Raw genomic sequence first — 20,375 nt, forward strand, 5'->3', positions numbered from 1 at the left:
TGCCAGTCTCTGCAACTATGAATTCCATGTTTATGACACACACGAACAACTCGTTGGAATTGCATAGCCAGGTCGTAATCTTCACAGCACTCGAACAAAATCTGCTTATTGAAGAGCACGTCATTGTCGGTCTCTGATAAATTAACCAACCACATCGGGTCGATTATCTTGATGAGCTCGGTCTGCAGTCCTCGACCACGAACAATAACGGCCTCGCCAGTACGATTGTCATAGTACCAACGGTTGAAAGACAGATAAATATCTTGTGGCATTGTTTTCACATGAACCTGCTTCATTGTCTTTGGAAGCTTCACCTTCAAGACTAGTTTCCTCCAGCCCGTCCTCGGATCAATCTCGTCAATGCGCTTACGTCTTGGGACCTGGGGCTTGAAGAATTTGAAGCCATGATTGACCTCAAACAGTAAGTGTTGGTGAAACCACTCAGCTGTTCGGTAATCCCCACGATTGATAAATGGATGTCTCGCGAGGGTACGAACATCCCACCGCGGCAATGTAAGAACATCCATTATCTTCTCGTATTACTGGACACCCTTTTCCCACTTGATTATACATACTTTAAGGTCTGAATCATATGCCCATGAAACAATATCACAGTGTACCTTTGAAACGGTCTTGAAGGTAGTCACCTGATTAGCCTTAACCCAAATAGCAGCAGTATCTTTTCTTTCTTGATCTACATAACGATAAGCACTGATAATTTTACCCACTTTATGACATTTGAACCATCTTTCTACGTCCTCATCAGTCACTTCTTTGAGTGAGGGTACTGTTCGCTGCTCAACCTTTTCCAATTCATCCTCAGTCTCTTTAAACACCTCTTTTTGAAATACCAGAGCACCTTGATCAACGTTCGTGTGTTGATACAAGTCCGGGTAATCATCAGCAGTCACATCCTCCATCTCAATGTCCTCATTCTCATAAATAAAATCCGTATTCATAAACAACGGATCCTCATCCAACCCTTCTTCATTCACAACCTCAACATCGGGCTCAGCCTCTAACACATTCAATTGATCGTCATTCAGCCCAAGCAGTATTGAAATCTGCTCCCGTGTCAAGGATCTTTCTACAAACTCACCAACCTGTATCTCGTCCCTATTCACCACACTCTTCACCACCCCAGATCCATCTACAAATATTACCGTATTAGCCACAATCATTTCAATTGGCTTTGCAGCTGTTGGATCTTGATAAATAACAATCTGTTGGCTCGAGTCTTCACCCCCACTAGTACCAGCACCAGTAGATGAACCGTGAGTTTGTTTCGGCTCACCCCCAGCACCCGACTCGTCAGGATCCTCATCATCGTTCTTGAGTCACTTCAGGGCATCATCTTTACACGTCAGTTGTAGGATAATTTCCTCATGCTCTTTCAATTTCACCCCTTGAGACGTAACAATCTCACGGAGGGCTTTAGTTTCCTTTTGACAGAAAGAAATGTACCCCATCATCCGTCGTTGATTCTCCATAAGCTTTTCCTGGTTCTGACGGTCAGCTGCCATTTGATTTTCATAGAGGTGGAGAAGATTCAATAGCATTTCAGTTTGACGACCTGGTGGCAAGTTGTATACGGACGGGTGAACAGGTTGAACAGGTCCTTGAGGCCGAGTAATTTTCATAAATGAGATATCACTTGGCGGAGGTGGAGGAGGAGTTGTAGTTGTAGGAGGAGGTCTTATAGATGGGGTTGGGGAAACTGTAGACAGTGCAGCAGGAGGCCTTGGTATCTCGGTTAACGCCATTTGAGGAATAAGACCAAGTCTTTCATGTGACACCAACGTCGTTGTCAACGTAAGCATCGGAGTGCTAGTAGTGGGCGACACTGCCGAGCGTTGAGGAGTTGATTGACGTGGTGGTGGGACTCCAATAACCACCCCAGCTCCTTCAGAAACATGTCTCTTTTTCGATGGCTCACCAGTTGCCACCGCTTTCCCTTTTTGGTTTCTTTCTAGTTGAGCTTTAATGGTGGCAGCTAACGCAGCATCGACCGCATCTTGTTGTTCTTTAAGAGCTATTTCACCAGCTCCACCAGCACCATCATTCCCATCATTATCACCATCGTCATCTCCACCATCACCGTTCCCACCTTCTCCCCCTTCACGCTCAGAATCCGGATCATCGTGGATCCAGCATTCATTAGGAGGACATTCATAATTCAGATTGATTATATGACCAATCATCCGTTTGTCCTTTGGCTTCTCCTTTCTATACGTCAACATTCGATGAACGGTGTCAGCAGTCATGTGTTCTTGATGAAGTACATCATTCACTCTCGTCTGATCGATATCCAAATTCGGAATCAAATCTTGAATAATAAGCTGTAGGAAACGAGGGTACATCAAGAATTTCTTCGACTGAAGAGTTTGCCGAACCTGTTCCTTCAAATGATCAAATACTAACTCTGAATAATTATACGGCTTGTTCAGAATCAAAGCAACAAAGGCCGACTGCACACTCAGTCTACACTCATCAAATCCACCCCGACGTCCACTCATACAATGAAGTAACACATGGAGAAGATACTTGTATGGTGCACACAACCCGTTCTTGTTTAACATAGACCTAAGAATATCACCCCCATAATTCAAGCGTCTAAATAAGCCTCTAACCAGCTGTCTGTCAAATTCACTTGAGTTGTCATCATTATCATCAAATTGAAGTACTCGGCGAATGACTACAACATCAATCGTAATTGGAGTTCGATTGATTGTAGCTCTAATAGATTTATCTTCTTCAACATATTCAGCCGTGTTCCAAAACTGTCTGATAATACTTAGATACACCTTAGGTCTAGCGGTAATGGCATAGTGTATCTTAGATCGTCGTAAGAAAGTCAACAAATCTCCAAATGTTTCCAAATCAGGTACATCTTGATCAACATAAGCACAAATGTTGTGCTTTTTATCAAACGGCAATAAGATCACTTCAGCTTGTTGATCTTGTTGATCCTGTAGAGGTTGTTCTGGTGGTGGTTGATTTTGTTGTTCTTGATCAGCCATGTTTTACTGTATAAATAAAATCGAATATGAGAAGAGATATCAAAATATATCAACATATCTATAGATGGTGTATATACGTAATCAAAGGATATGTATAATTAATATATTTACGAGTATTAGACGTTTTAAATTCTTTAGTTAAATTAATTGAACATCTAGTTAATATAATTAAATAAAAAAAATGAAATGTCATTCGTTGGGAATCACACTGATTCGTTACAATAAGATAACGAATCAGGCGATTCGCTATCAAGTAAATACTTTAACGAACTGAACATAGCGAATTACTTATTTAATTTTGAAGAACTAAACTTAAGTTCGTTATATTTTAAGCGAATCCATATTTGATTCGTGTAACATCTTATTCGTTTAGCTAGTTCGTATACGATCTTAACGAATTGGACACGAAACAGTCCCAATTCGCTAAGATTAACGAATGGTCAAAAATTAAGACTTTCTCTTTGACTCGCATAGTCAAGGTCAAAATCAGGAAGAACAACAACAGTCAACATTATAAACTAAGATCGATGAACCATCGAGATAATGATCTCGTTGTACTCGGAATTACGCTCATAAGCTAAGATCGATGAGATTGAGGCTCAACATCTCTAAATACCTAAGTTAAACTAACTAAACATAAACACCGAGACCATGAACACATAATTAACCCAGCAAACAATAATCAAATGTTGATTAGAGTCCACCAAGGGTATCGAAATCACATTCAGATCACAATGGCATCTAAATCATCCATCTAAATCATCAAGTTATTAACATAAATTATACATAAATGGGGTTTATAAACTCGGAAACCCTTAAACCCTTAAAAGTTCATAATTTAACTATCAAATCTTAGCCATTTTTGACGAACATTAGATCGCCATGATCGGCTATACCTTAGAAATTCAAATCTATCCTTGAAATGTCCAAACAAGAAGGTCGAGATTTCAGAGAAATTTGAACAGGGTTTCTTTAAGGTGAAGGAAGAAGGTGAACAGTGGAGGACTGTTCGTTATTCTTGTCTTTTATAACCTTTCACCCAACCCTAGGTACAGCTGGCACGAAGTAGGCAATTCATTTGAATTAACGTTAGCGAATTAGCCCATTCGTTAATTAATTCGTTAACTTAGGTTAACGAATCACTTCCTGATTCGTTACATTAAATTAGCGAATCAAGATATGATTCGTGGCGTGATTCGTTAAATATGCATAACGAAGGGATGATTCGTTACAGAGTGCGGAAGCGAATTAGGTAAGCGAACCAAAAGTTAGTTCGCTAAAGAATCACCTAGTTCGTTATCCATAAATAACGAATTAGCTTTTAACAAATTAAAATATTTATTTAATTTTAAATTTAAATAATTAAAAATTAATTAAATAATAAATAGAGTTAACTTAAAACAAATTACCGAGAAACTTTTATCCCGATAATTAAATACTTTAAAAAACGTTTCACTTTTACGAAACATAACTTAAAATATTTTGAATAAAATGTATAGAAAACAAGATAAAATATTTTTGGTATTTTATAAAAAATAAAAGAATGCATATACAAGAAAAAATATCCGAAACTAAATTTTTTTTTTCAAAAGCAGTACATATTTTTGTATTTTTGTCGAGTTTGAGCAGAGAATCATATTGACCAAATTGTCCTTCCATCACAGTTATATATTTCAGCGATATTATGACTGGCGATAAGTCGGTAATTGGTATTGTTATCCACATAAATCTAATAACACACATTCAAGTATTTTTGTGCTATGATTAATTTGTTCAATTAAAGCACAGAATATCAGAAACTATCAGCCTCTAATCTCGGTTCAAGCTTAATTTGATTTTTGCCAAATCACCCTAACTTGACTTAAACCATTATATTGTTGATCAAAAATTTTGATACCAATTTTGAAATTTTGAGCAATGCTTCAAGTTTCCTTTACTGTGAGTGAGTATGCACGAGTCCATCTGTCGGCTTACATACATTGTATCCCCTGGGGTCCGTTTCTTAATGGTATTAAGACGCGCGCAAGGGAGGAACAAATGTATGACTAACAGCGGATTTTGATCAAGTCAGTAATTTGGAAGTTTGTACTAAGTACAGCAGTGATCAAGCTTAATGACTTTGGGTTTGCTCTAGAAAGTGAGTGAAATATTCATGCTTATGAATACCCAGATGATTAAACCACATAAAGACTCACAGTGTCTAGAATCCTAACGCTTGTTATTTGCTTTATTTTATTTTTGGATGATCAAACAAGTATAAGGCTTGAGTATGACTGGTTATTACATTTCTGCCATCCTCACCGAGACTTTTACTAGAGACTAACACCCCTTTCAATTTGGCGTTTCTTTATGTTTATATCACATACTTTACTCTACTGCGTTATTTTAAGACCTACCAATGCACCAATGCAATTAAGCACACAGTCTTTTAAGCTTACTTTTTTTGCTGGATTTGGGGTCAAGATAATCAATGTACTATCATGTTCTCTTTTTGCTTCAAAAACTCAAAATTTTGAGGAGCATAAAATAAAGAAAAGATAAATTTAATCGCCCCAGTTAATTTAAGTTTATAAATAAATGGCTAACCATCAATTCACATGTGAATAATAGGACCAAGACATGCAAGCATGCTTCACAACCTTAAATAACCGACATAATTTTCAGCGAGAAAATAATCTAAAAACGCCTGTAAAAATCTTTTTGGTTTTTCTCTATACAAACTTTAAAAACACAATATTTTTGTCTTTTTCAATTTTCTTATAAACAAAATAAATTTCACAATCTTTTTGGAATTTTGGATTTTTCTGTACAAACATAAATCACATTCTTTTTGTTTTTTCAAAATTTTAAAATGTTTTTGGTTTTTCTAAATATTTAAAAGAAAAACATTAAAGAACAGAAATCACAATATTTTTGAATTTTGAAATTTTAATCTTTTTGGATTTTATCAATACAAAGGAAAAACACACTCTTTTTGTATTTTCTAGATTTTCTCCCCCTAAAACTAAAATAAATTTTAAAAGAAAAATATGACAGAAAATAAAGATAGTCATCCTTGTTTAAGGATATCAGCGAGGGTCTTCAATCCGTTTAAATCAAGCAAAAATTTAAAATGCGTTTTGTCAAAAGCTTTAGTAAACAGATCGGCTTTCTAAAAGTCAGTAAGTACTTTCTCAAGGTCAATCAACTTCTTCTCAAAGCAATCCCGTATAAAGTGATATCGAATTTCGATATGTTTTGTTTTCGAATGTTGTAAGGGATTCTTTGTGATAGAAATTGCAGCAGAATTATCAATCAGGATAGGAGTAGTAAGAAACTTCAAACCGTAGTCGCGAAGATGTTGTTGTATCCACAAAACCTAGGAACAGCAACTCGAGGCTGAAACATACTCAGCTTCGGCGGTTGAAGTGGAGACCGTTGTCTGCTTCTTACACTGCCAGGAAACAAGCCGGTTTCCTAAAAATTGACATCCTGCAGTCGTTGATTTGAAGTTGATCTTGCAACCTCCATAGTCCGAGTCTGAATAGGCAGTAAGATCAAAAGTATCATCCTTGGGGTACCACAACCCGATGTCTGGATTTCTCCTCAAATACTAAAGAATTCTCTTGACTGCAGCTTGGTGAGTCACTCATGGACTTGCTTGATACCTAGCACAAAGAAAAACAGAAAACATAATATCAGGGCGAGAAGCCATTAAATACATTAAAGAACCGATCATGGCAAGATAGAGGGTAGGATAAACGGAATCCTCCAATTCATCCGGTGATAAATTGTGCCCTGCTAAAAGAGGAGTAGAGGGGATTTTTCCGGAAGAAATCTTGAATCGGCTCAAGACGTCGTTCACATACTTAGTCTGGTGAATAAAAATTCCGTGAGCAGACTGGTGAACCTGCAACCCTAAAAAGAAATTCATCTCTCCCATCGAGCTCATCTCGAACTTTGTTTGCATGGACTTTTCGAACTCCTTACACAATGTTTTGTTTGTAGACCCAAAAATAATATCGTCGACATAAATCTGGACTCGGAGAAGATCGTCACCAACAGTTTTATGAAATAAAGTGCAGTCGACAGTCCCTCGTTTGAAGCCATTATCAGTCAGATGGTCGGCGTGTGTGCCATACCAAGCTCTCGGGGCTTGATGTAGACCATACAGGGCCTTGTTTAATCAGTAAACACGGTCCGGATAATCAGGATCTTCAAAACCAGGAGGCTGTAAAACAAACACTTCCTCGTGTAATTCACCATTGAGAAAAGCACTTTTAACATCCATTTGATAGACCTTGATATTCTTATAAGCTGCATATGCCAGGAAGATTCGAATCGGCTCTAATCTTGCAACTGGAGCATATACCTCTGTGTAATCAATACCCTCTTGCGGATGAAAAACTTGCACCACTAGACGTGCTTTGTTTCTGACAATCACCCCTCGATCGTCTTTCTTACAATTAAAATACCCACTTAGTCGGAATGGCTTTCTTGACTCTAGCAGGTTTGTCTATTAAGTCCCAAACACCCAAACGTGCAAATTGCTGTAATTCTTCTTGCATAGCTTCTACCCAAGAAGGATCTTCAAGTGCCTTACGAGCTGTCGTTGGCTCAACTTGAGATAGAAAGCAAGAGAATTTAGCAAGATTTACAATTCCCGAAGAATGTAAGTTAGTGTAAGCACACAATATGTTATTATCACTTGACGAAGCAACTTGATGATGTGTACGAACGCCCACATCAAGTTCTCCAATGATGTTTTCCTGTGGATGATATCCATGAATCCGAAGAGTGGGATTTTCAGGAACAACAACTTTATCAAATAAGTTAGTGTAATGTTCACCTAACTCGGGAGATGAAACATTATCACTGTCAAGGTCAATAACTTGATCTTCAGCTTGATCATCATCAGAAGAAGTAGAAACATTATCAACAAAAACTGGAGAAACAACTTGAGGTTCTTCAGTTGGAGCATCTGGTTAAGCTTCAACATCATTAGAACTTGAAAATCTTGGAATGGTCAAATGATCTTCAAAGTATGCTCGAACCAGATCTTCTTCGATGTGTTCAGTCGAAAGAGTAAATGAATTAAATAAACTATCGTAGTCAAACATCCAGTCTGGACCTTTCCCTTGAGGAGGAGTTGTGTACTTTTGAAAGTCCACATGGTACCATTCTTCAACACAACCAGATGTGAAATTAAAAACCCTTTTCTTTGGAGATGCATATCCCAAGAAATACCCTTCGATAGCTTTTTCTTCAAATTTACCCGAATCCTTCTTCAACATTGTACACGGACACCCAAATGGTTCCAGGTACTTTAAATTAGGTTTTCTATTATTTAAGAGATCGTAGCTTGTCTTCTTGAGTCGTTTCACAGTTAGAACTCGATTAAGCGTATAACAAGCTGTATTCACTGCCTCATTCCAGAAGTGGACAGGAAGCTTAGAATCAGCGAGCATTGTGCGTGTAGCTTCAATCAGAGTTCCATTTTTCCGTTCAGCAACACCGTTTTGTTGAGGTACATAAGGTGCACTATATTCTCGGTGAATTCCCTTTTGAATACAAAAGAAATCCAATATAGTGTTTTTGAATTCAGTACCATTATCACTTCGGATTCTCCTCACCTTTTGTTTATACAGTGATTCGATCTTAGTAATAAGGTTTTGTACCTAAACCGGTGTTTGATCCTTCGAACGCATAAATAACACCCAAGAGTATCTTGAATAATCATCAGTCACTACAAGACAATACCAATCCCCAGAAATACTTGCACGATTCACAGAACCAAACAAATCCATATGAAGTCGTTCAAGAGGAGAATCAATGGAATTCAATAACATAGAGGGATGTGTCTTCTTCTTCTGCTTGCCCTTTTTGCATGCAACGCAGTGATCGGATAACTTAAAATTCTTTAACGAGACACCCTCAACTAAGTTATTTGCCATTAAATAATTCATCTTTTTGACATGTATGTGACCCATTCTTCGATGCCATAGAATCGAGTCTTTCTCGGTTGCTTTCGAGACAAAACATGTTTCGATCGATGTGGATACCTTAGAACTCATATTTAACACATAAATGTCATTTGATCGTGGTGATCGCATGACAACCATGTCCTCGGGAATAACATAACCCGGTTTCAAGATAAGACATTCTTTGTAAGTAAATATCGTGGTGTACTTTTTATCACAAATCTGCGATACACTCAATAAGTTATGAGCAACTTTGTCGCAATAATTCACTTTCTCAAACGTAATGTGACCATTTGAAACTTCACCCTCTTGTGTGATCATGCCCCCAGAATTCCCAGCAAACGCTACATAACCCCCTTCAATATTTCTTACGTTGGTTAATAGGTCGAGATTCCCAGTGATATGACTAGAACATCCGCTATCCATGATCCAGTTTTCACCAGAGATGGTCTTGGATGAAACCTACACACAAATGAAAGTGATTAATTCAAAAAGGCAGCCCAGGCCTCGGTCTTGGGCACCTCTTGGTTTTCTTGGGAAAAATTAACTTTACTTGCATTCATTTGTTGTTCAGCAACTTGTGAATAAGTTGCAGGTTTCTTTGACTTTCGTCTTAGATACGCTGCCTGAACCACATTTGAATTTTCATTCTTACACAAAGGAGCAGTTGGAACAATCTTGGATTTAACTTGACCATGAGTCTCATTAACATGAACCACCTTACGAGGATTCACATTAGAGAACATAATATGAGTATCATCAGCATACGACATAGGTCGTTTCAAAATCTCCTTTACCACAGGAACCGGTTTGGAATGGTCCTTGATAAAAGGATGAAGATTCTGCTGATACTTCTGACTACAATCCCTCACAACATGACCAAGTTAACCGCACAAGAAACAACTTCGCATGTTTACACGATGTTGTTGCGAGGTATTTGGAATGAATGACCCAAAAGTTTGATGATGACTCACATTTTTAGTCATGCTCTTAGCAAACTCATCAGATAATTCAGATTTCTTCTTTAAGTAAAAATCTAAATTAGAACAGTTCGAAAAACTTTTTAGTGTATCTGTCCCAGTTGACTTCACAAAGTTAATTTTCTTAGCTTGTTTTAAAAGTTGTTTTGCCTTAGTCAATGGGTCAGATTGAACTGATGTTTTTGCTTGAGCATACACACGTTCAAGTTCTTGAATTTTTGAAGTTTCATTGACAAAAAGACTCTCAATAAGTTCAGGTTTGATAATACTTATTGGAATATCTTTTTCAGTGAACATCGTATCCATTCCCTTTAACTTAAAAACTCTAGCAGCAGATGGCTTAGAACTAGAAGGATTAATGAAACGCATTAAATCCTCATCAGAAATTTTCGGTTTTTCTGACTTCTTTGCCTTCACAGAGTTCACTTTCATCGGATTTTCCTTTTTCACTTGAGGTTTGTGTGAACCATACACTGCTTCCTCAAATTCGTGAGGCTCGCATAGAATGTGATTAGAACTAGGAATGTTCTAATTCTTGTGTATAATATCGGGTTCAAACACAACCTCAATAATAACCTTGTCATCTTGTTCAACAAACACCTTTTTGCTTTGAACATGAGATTTTTGAGGAGCAACTTGGGTTTTAACATTTTCAGATTTAACATTTTCTGAAATCACAGGTTCTTTCAAAATTACCTCTTCTTCCTTTTTGGCAAAATGATTTATTTTATAATCATTGTGAAATGATGGAGGAATTTCTACAAAACCTATACCTTTCTTAGAGTCCTTTCGTTTTCCAGAAACTTCAATAATTTCATTCAACAAAAACGAAGAATTTTGAAATTTACCCAATTCTTCAACTCAAGAACCTCATTCTCAAGCTCAGTTATCTTAGAACGATGTTTCAATATTTCTTGAAACTTTTGGTCATTAATGGTCATTTTCAAAGATAATTCGGCTTTGAGATCATGGTTACCTGTCGACAATGCTTCAATCTTTTCTCGAGATCTCATTTGAGATTCAAGAGATTGTCGATAAGTATCTTTCAGAGAAGCAATTTCTTGTATAAGACTATCATTTTGGTTTTTCAAAGCTTCTAACTTAGATTTGATAGTTTCACAGTTAACACATGATGCTTTAACAGATGAAGTAGCAGAAATAGAATTACTAACCTCGTTAATCTTGGCCATGCAAGCAAACATTGGTTCGCTAGAGTCGTCAGAATCAGATCCAGAATCATTATCGGAAGACATCTCACTACCAGTTGCATCTTGACAATCTTTATGTAACCCAAACATAGCCAAATTTTCTTGAACATCATTGCATAGTAACCGTTGTGACCAGTTGGTTCCATCTGCTAACATTACTTGTGTTGTAGAAGAAGATGGTTTCTTTTCAGCATCACTTCCTCTTGGTGTAGAAGCATTTTGACTTTGACCACGAGGACCAGTGTATTCTTTCCTTGGTTTGTCAAATTCCTTTGCGAAATGCCCAAATTCTTGACAATTATAACACTTTACTTTTAATTTGTCAAAACCCAACTTCTTGTTTAAAGCTGGAAGATCTTTTTCAGTTCTCTGCATGAATCTTTTAACTTTACGGACGATCATAGCCATGTTCCATTTTAAATCCATGATTTCTAGATCATCTGGATCTATCTGATCATAGTCCTCATCTGTTAAATCACTTGTGGCAATCTTACTACTCACTAAGTTTTCATATGAAGACATAAAAGCTGTCAGAAAAGCAAAGTTTTGCTCAGCTTCCTTCATATTAACACTAGGTGGTGTAGCAAATGGATTTGTATTTGGTGAACTTCCAGAACCACCCGAATTACCAGTATAGTAGAAACAAACTTTTGGATCATTTAACATAGTTGATTCTTGTTCACTTGCAGCATGAGTAAGAAAAGCAGTGATTAGAGATCGTTGAACTAAGAGGCATACTTCCACCATAGAAAGCTGGATCTTGATTTTCTTTGGAGGATATTTGACACTTAAGATCGTATTCTCTAGCTTCGATCTTTTGTAGAAATTCAAGTGCCGTCAAGTCTTCATTCACAAAATAGTCATTCTCTTTCAAAACCATTAGAAATGTTGAGTAAGAACTTGGAAGCACACTTTTAATAGTGTCAATTGTATCCCTTTCAGAAATTTCCGTTTTCATCTTGTCCATTTCAGCAATTAAATGACTAAATCTTGTAGTCATCTCTTCAACTGTTTCTCCCTTCAATAGATTAAAGTTTCGAAACTGAAACTTGAGCATCACTTTCTTACTCTCAGTTGTGTTTCCCATGCTTCTCATACGCAGATGTTGAAATAATACGCACATCTCTTGATACTACCAAATTGATGAAAGATATTTTCTGGTAATGCCATAGTCAGAGTAGAATAGGATTTTATCTCGATTTCTAAAGCTTTCTTCTCTTCTTGTGAGTATTGAGAAACAACTTTAGGAGTATACCCAATAGTATCATCACCAATCATTGGTGCCACATAAACTTCATCAAGAAAGTAAGAGCAATCAGGATGAACAGATCCCAAATGTGCATGAAACCGAGGTTCCCACTTGGCAAAGTCACTGAACTTCATCAATCTTGGACATTTAGAATGCGAACCTATCTCGGTATCAAGTTACAACATCTGTTGCATTAACATGTTTTGAGACGCTAATGCATACATACCGGCCATCTTTGAAAAGTTTCAAAAATTTAAAGGGTGTAACAAATAAAATTTAACAATCTGTGAACAGTTATACCGAACTATGAACAGTGTTTAACGAATCAACTCTTAACAAGGTTAAGATTGACCAAATGGCGAAACAGATAACGAATGAGATGAAGGTTTAGCGAATCACTAGTCAACTTAACGAATTGACCAAACGAATCACAAAGGATTAGTTTAGCGAATCAGATGATAATCAGTAACGAATCACTAAGGAATGCTTAGCGAAATAAGATAACGAATCAGCTACAGTTGATAGCGAATCACCTATAACGAATCAGGATGTTACAACCGTTTGTAACAAACTCTGATACCTTATGCCACGTGGCAAAGGTTGTTAAGACACAAATCCCAAGTTGGACGCGTGTCACACGAATTAAACCACGAATTAGATCAGGCGAATCAGCTACTATAACGAACTGACTAGCGAACTACTCTAAATGGGTAACGAATTGACAAATTCAGATAACGAATCACAATGAAACATCTAACGAATCACCGAGAAGATGATAACGAATCATGATCATCTTCAAATCTTCAAAAATTCAAAGTGTTTTTCCAGAAATTATGAAGATCAACTCAGAAACCCAGAATTGTCAAATTCGTAATACTACCTCATTACACAACCAAATTGCACAAATTACCTATCAAACTCCTCGTAATCTAATTCCGAATCCAGTACACACAACCTCATGACCAAACGATTTCAATTACTCAACCAATTTAACCAATAACAATACTTTGTTTCGGACATAAACCGAAAACATAACCAAAACACACAAATCCAAATCAAACCTCAATTCCACTTAACCAAACCTCTCCAATACCTTAACCATCTCAAAACCAGTCCAATCCAACCATAAATCGATTCAAAAACGCTTAAACAGAAAAATTAATAAAAACGATAACAATATCAAACCAATTCAAGTGTATGAGCACCAACAGCTCTGATACCACTTGTTGGAACCCGATGACTCGTATAAATAACAATAACTACTAACAGATCCCAGATCTGTGTTTATACTATTAATACGATTAAGGATCTAGCTCATAATTAACATTGATTCAGTGTTATATATGTGTATCTATTATCAATATATTAGTATTGTTGTTTGTATAAGATTAGTGTGAAGCTTGAGAGAGAGAGATTGGACAGCCATTCGTTAATTAACACTCAAAAACTCTCAAAACATGAACAGGAGTTCACTATAAATAGAAGGTGATCTGGTTCGCTAACATCCCCTAGCGAACCAGCCTCCCCTTCGTTACATACATTAAATTAGCAAAACACCCCCTGATTCGTTAACATCCCCTAACGAATCAGGAGGGAATACATTAACAGTCTAGTTCGCTAACATTAGCGAACTAGCCTATAACTTAACGAACTAGTTAATAAACAAACTATTTATTACATTAAACATAAATAAAACGTTAACGATAAATACAAAGACTCAAGACGCAAAACCGTGCACTAACAGATAATACCACTGTAGAAACCCGTTACGGATCTAGCCGCTATGATACATCGATTATACAATACGAATCTAAGATACGTTAAATATATAGTTTATTGATAAATATGCAGAGAATATATTATGGTGGATAAATACATAACTTAGAGAGAATATAACATAGATCTAGGACCTCACACCTCTCATATGTGTGATCTCCCATAATTATGAATAGGAGCATCCTATATATAGGCTGCACACTCCCATTCGTTAACATAAGCCTAATACGCTATGTTTAGGCTAATCACATAACGAACCAGTTCTCATTCGTTATGCTACCATAACGAATGAGCTTATACCTTAACGAACTAGCCTAGCATATAACGAATGGACCTCATTCGCTATACAAACCATAGCGAATGGGCCATTTACAATAAATAAACAATCTAGACTATGTATAACTTATTCGAATGCTATGGACAACCATTTCGTGCACTAACAGGATATGTGCCTAGTTGTGTACCTCTATGTGTTAACTGATTATATTGTTAGAGGTTACACATAATGAATGTTAAGTGAACATGCTTGATTATGTTACTAGATATGTTGACTGATATGTGCTTTAACTGATTATGAGTGCAAAGTTTTGATATGATTGATGTTTTTACATGTTCATTAGTTGACGTGTGTTTGTGATGATAGGATGAGTGTTCTTGTTATGAATTACTTGTTAATATAAGCTTATCTGACATCACTACTTAATTGCTTGATTATGTGCTTTATCTGATCTTCTGATGTTTTTAAGATAGGATAGACCTTGAATTTTAGTACTGTCTACTTATCTTGATGATATTACGTTTGATTAAGATTTGTGTATGTGTGACAACTGTTTGTGTCAAAATGAGTCTTATGTCAAAATTAAATGATTAAATGAATTTTCTAATGAATTTTGCATAAACACTTTATTTTGGTCAAAACATGAGCAAGTTGTTTAATGGTGCAGAGATATGATAAGATTATTCAGTTCAAGCTTTAAAGAAGCTTAAAAGCAGGATTTTTAAAGAAAAGACTCAAGTAATTATTTTTGCTGAAAATTGAGTAATTTGCCCAGTTGGAAGGACATACACTTGTGTATGTTTGGTCCTAAAATCTCTACAGATTCAAAGGATAGCCATTGACCTGAAAACTGAATGCATTTGGGGCAATTATGACTTGCTTCTTATTCCTTCACTTAAAACTATGTCAATAGCTCTGACTTTGAAAGGACATATATTCACATGTATGTTTGGTCCTGTTCACCACTTATGATCAAACATGATAGCCATTTACCTGCCAATTAAGAGAAATTGGGGTGATTGAATATTAAACTGAACTTATGATGGGAAATGATAGTACATTGACTACTTAGCCAATCATATGGATTTAATAGGCTGAAAGGACCTTACTATAGTCATTAACATGTATGGTTGCTTTCCTATGATGTGTAAAATCTAAGGTGATATAAACATAATGAATATGCTAATCTTTATGTGGAGATATATAGTTGTCTTTGCATGTCTCAAGATAAATCTCCCCAAATGATAGGCAGAAAAGTGATTACTGAGTCATATACAAGCCTGTTGTTATTTGGTCAACCAAAATTGAAATATCTTTAGATATGACAAAGGACATGCTTTAAGAAAAATTTGAGAAAATATCAAAAACAACTGGAAGAATGAATAAATCAACCAAAAGTTGATAAGTGTTTTAAATATTTTATCAAACAAGATGGTTACAACAAGAACTACAAAGATGTTGACAAAATCTGTCTCATCTTGAATGAAAGGCATATTATTTAATAGTAAGTCGAACGTTCAACCTCTATAAATGCTTGAATATTAAAAAAAATACAAAAAGATCCAATAGGTTCTGTCATACAAAAATAATTTTTGACCAAATACAGGAGGTTGGAGTCAAATTGGGGTGATATGGGGAAAGCCAAATAAGCTTTGAGAAGAGATATAAGGCATCATAGCACAGTTTTGACCATTAATGCATTAAGCTACTAAATGAACCTTAATCATATCACCAAAGAGATGAAATTCATGCTAAGTTAATACCTGTTGTTAACCTCTCTATGTTGTCATAATAATGCTGAGAATGAAGTATTGAGAAAACTACTTAGTCAATATGATCCCATTCTTGAGATCTTTTCAGAAAATAGAAGAAACTATTTTGAAGAGAAATACAACTGAAATTAGATCTCTAAATGCACCATTTGCTCTTAAACTATGATCTTTAATAAAAAAATATATATATATTTTGACAAGTGGTTTAAGTCAAAAAGTGTTGCATTTTGCCAAAAAAGGTTTGAATATGTATTTTCGGGTAAGGTTTGATGTTTCCTAACCTTCCTGAACACAAAATAGTTGAATATGTATTTTCGGGTAAGGTTTGATGCTTTATGACCTTTCTGGGCAAGTTTAGTCATTTTTGGCTAAGTTATTTTCGGGCATGCTTTGAAGTGTTTTCACTTTCCGGGTAGGGTACACTATTGTACTAATTTCCCGAGCAAGCTTGAAGTCCTGAGATGATTATGTGTTATATCTAGCTTTTAACTAGAAATTCTTGTTCCGGGCAAGCTTTGCATTTTATATGCTGATTTTTATTTCAAGCAAACTTTATGAACTTAGATTAGTACACCGAGTAAGCTTTGTGATTTGTTTGAATATGTTTTCTTTGAAATTACAAGTGTTTCCGGGCAAACCTTGTTTTCTGGGCACACTTTATATTTCGGGTACACTTTTATTCCCTCAATATACTTGGTAATTTCAAAACTTGACTTTCTAAGTACACTGTCTGCTAGAAGCTCTTTTTCGGGCACACTTTGTACTCTAGGAAGGTTATTCGGGTATACTTTGCATAAGAAGGTTGTTCGGGCACTGTGCAACCAAGTATGATTGATTGAATGTGTTTCTTATTCTGATAGGGTTTATGCTAGATTAAGCTTTCTAGTTTAAATTTAAGAAATGTATACGGGTATCTTAATTGATTCCTAGAAAGGATGTTTATTTGATATTTTATACTTGATTATTTACCTTGTGATTAAGTTCTCAAGAAATCTGGTATTTCGGGTAAACTTTCTTCATAATGTCTTGACTTTAAATGACTTAGCTTGACCAAGCTAGGTTTGTGAGTGGAAGGGATCGGGCAAACTTTGTAAATTTTAAATGACAACAATTTTACCAAGCAAGGTTTGATATTTTTATCGGGTAAGCTTTGTGTAAGTGGAAGTATACCTAGTAGACTTTGCAAAGATTAAACTTTTCGAGTAATGTTTGCTAAACCTAAATGATAAAGAGTTGTATGTTTTTACAAATGTTTTTTAAAAATATCAAGTGGATAATGTTACTGTTTGACAGCTAATAACTCACAAAATGACGAAAAGCATTTAAAACCCACTTTCAACAGATATATAAGAGGGAGTTAGAAATATTATTAAACATTACTTTTCCCTCTCTCTCCTTCCACTGCAACTGCTTAATCACAAAGAAACATAAAACCGACTTATCACATTCGTTTCTAATCCAAACCCTAACTTTAATCAACCCTCTAATTCTGACTTGGTAATCAATAATAATGTGTTTTCCGATCAGGATTAGACTATAATGGGCTTTGATTATGTATTTGATTACTAATACTCTGTGTTTGTGTTTAGGTAATAAACTTGTCGAATAACAGGTTCTTGATGATTTTTCTCTCTTTCTTCTTCATTTTTGTAACCTGAAAGTACTTAAAGTAGTGAACTTTATGACTAATTTCACTTTGAATATGTTTGATTGTGTTGATCAGATATGGCAGAAGAAGAAGTTCAACCTAAGTATGCCTTTGAAAAGAAACACAATATGTGTGCACTGTTCCAAGTCACACTTGATAATGAGCCTGTGTCAAGGATGATTACCTGGATGGCCAGATCCAATGTTAGCTTTGCTTTCACTGAGTGCCCAATCATCTATAGAAATCATTCACTTGATTTCTGGCGCTCTGTAAGACTTGTTGATGACATAAATGGTCGAAGAATCGAAGAAACTATTGCAAGCCATGAAATACATGTGACAGAAAGAATGATAAGACGGTGCTTGCAGTTAAATGGTGATGATCATAACCCAATAAACTTTAATACAGCTCACCTGATGAGGATATTTGAACAGACGATGGGATATCAGGGCACTTTACACGATGGGCAATTTCAAAAGGGAATGTTCCCTATGCTGTACAGATTCTTAATTTACCATGTGATACAAGGGTTTGCTCCAAGAAAAGGCTCATGGACTCTGATGAGTCGTGATTTAGCAAATGCCACTGTGGGTATTATATATGATATTCCGTTTAATTTTTCAAAGATGGTTTTTGAAGGAATGGTGGGAAATTTGAAGAAGGCAGAGGTGGATAGATTCCTGCAATACCCCATATTCTTATAGATAATCTTTAAAAGGGAACTACAAGGTTTACCTTTAACTGGCACTACTCATCTGCTGCAAAATCCTGACACTTAAAGAAGAATTGCAAATCCAGGAAGAGCAAACATATTTAACTCCAACATACAATTTGAGATTTTACCATGGTTACTGAACCACGATTTGGAGATAATGCCAGTGCCTGAGTTTAGCTCAAAGGAGGAAGAAGGGGAAGATGATGTTGAAAGTGATAATGAGGATTCTGATGGTGAAGATAATGATAATGATGTTGTGTTTAGCTAGATTATCAAAGTCCAAAATAACCATTTATTAAAGAAAACGCGGCGGAAATAAAGTTTTAAATCTTGTTATTACCTTACACATAAACCCATTTATGTTAAACCCAATGCCCAGACCCATATACGAAATACATGCTATCAAAACACAACCTTAGGATGTGAGAGAAGAGGGAAAAGGTTTTTCCCACCCAAAATTCAAATCCCCTTTTATTACTTACAATTTATTTACTTATAATGTTTATGATATATATATATATAACATAAGTAATATGCAATATGTTATTTAACCAATTTAAATAACATCTCTCAAAATATAAATTATCTATATAATTAATTTAACACAAATATGTAAATATTTAGAAAACCCAAATTCCAAATATTATAAGCGTTGATAATCATCACTTACATCATATCTAATAATAATTATCGTGGCGTTTGTCTAGCTTGTTATTAGGTATGACCCGACTTGGATCAATACGTACTAGCCACATCAACTCTAATATGTGTCTTGGGCAGATCGATTCCAACAATCTCCCAGTTGCACAAGATACATATAAGATTGATGGAAATAGCAAATACAGCCTAACAACGGTTTACTATCCCTAATACGCATGACGAAGTGCCATTCAATAACATCATCCCCTTCAAGTCCCATACTTGAAAATGATTTAGGTGAAACTATCATTTATCCTTTTGCCACTAATGTCATGTTAAATCCAGAGACACAGAGTGATCATTCTCTGTAGATTTAACTTTTCAGGGCTTAGACATTTAACTCTCAACGAATAAGAGGGACAAATCCCCTATTGAGTACATACATCTCTCACTATCACCTTGTATTACACTTGAGCTTAGCATTATGTACTGACATGTTTCAGAGCAACGAAGAAATAAGTCAAAGTATAATCGATGAAAATCAAGACCCAATATGTATCTCAGGTCGGAGGATACTATGATGTTCGCCTGTACTCAAATTTACTTATGATCACAAATCACAAGGATTCCATGCAGTAAAATTGAGGGCGGGTCAGTCCAATATTTATCCCATAAATATCTATGAACCTTGGCAGCAAACCCTTTGCTATATTCATACCTTATGAATATCTACCAATCCAAGTTCATAATAATCTTACTTTCATATTTGTTCCCAAAAGTATGATCGACTACGGACATTTAGAATAATTCAATTATTCATGGATTTAAACATGCTAAAATGGAGCATAACTCAAAAGTCATAATCATAAATCATAATCATATGAATGAGTCAAAATAACAATTGTTCCGATATCCAAATACAAAATAGATCAAATCCAATCACTAGAATATCTAAGTACTAAGGCGCAAGTATGACCCTCATGATTCGGCCTTTCAAGGAGCTTCGTGAGTGGATCCGCTATGTTTTGATCAGTGTGAACTTTGCGAATACATATCTTTCCTTTTTCAACTTCATCCCATATTTAGTTGAATCTCCGCTAAATGTACCTAGTCTTTTTATGTGCACTGGGT

At 35.8% G+C, this 20,375-nt stretch overlaps 1 protein-coding gene across 1 annotated transcript; it reads right to left on the reverse strand.

The window, feature by feature from the left end:
* Nucleotides 1-842: 842 nt before the first annotated feature.
* Nucleotides 843-18,736, reverse strand: LOC143559823 (uncharacterized). Its single transcript, XM_077048284.1, has 3 exons — nucleotides 18,719-18,736; nucleotides 1,176-2,918; nucleotides 843-1,128 (listed from the first exon to the last, which is right to left on the reverse strand). Exons 1-2 carry the CDS (start codon nucleotides 18,734-18,736, stop codon nucleotides 1,338-1,340), a joined length of 1,599 nt encoding a protein of 532 aa, XP_076904399.1. The 3' UTR covers nucleotides 843-1,128; nucleotides 1,176-1,337.
* Between the last annotated feature and the right edge of the window lie 1,639 nt (nucleotides 18,737-20,375).

The sequence above is a fragment of the Bidens hawaiensis genome, unplaced genomic scaffold (genome assembly GCF_021521415.1).
Source record: "Bidens hawaiensis isolate Kalapana, Puna unplaced genomic scaffold, B.hawaiensis_p1.1 tig00001093_1, whole genome shotgun sequence".
In the NCBI taxonomy this organism is placed as follows: domain Eukaryota; kingdom Viridiplantae; phylum Streptophyta; class Magnoliopsida; order Asterales; family Asteraceae; genus Bidens; species Bidens hawaiensis.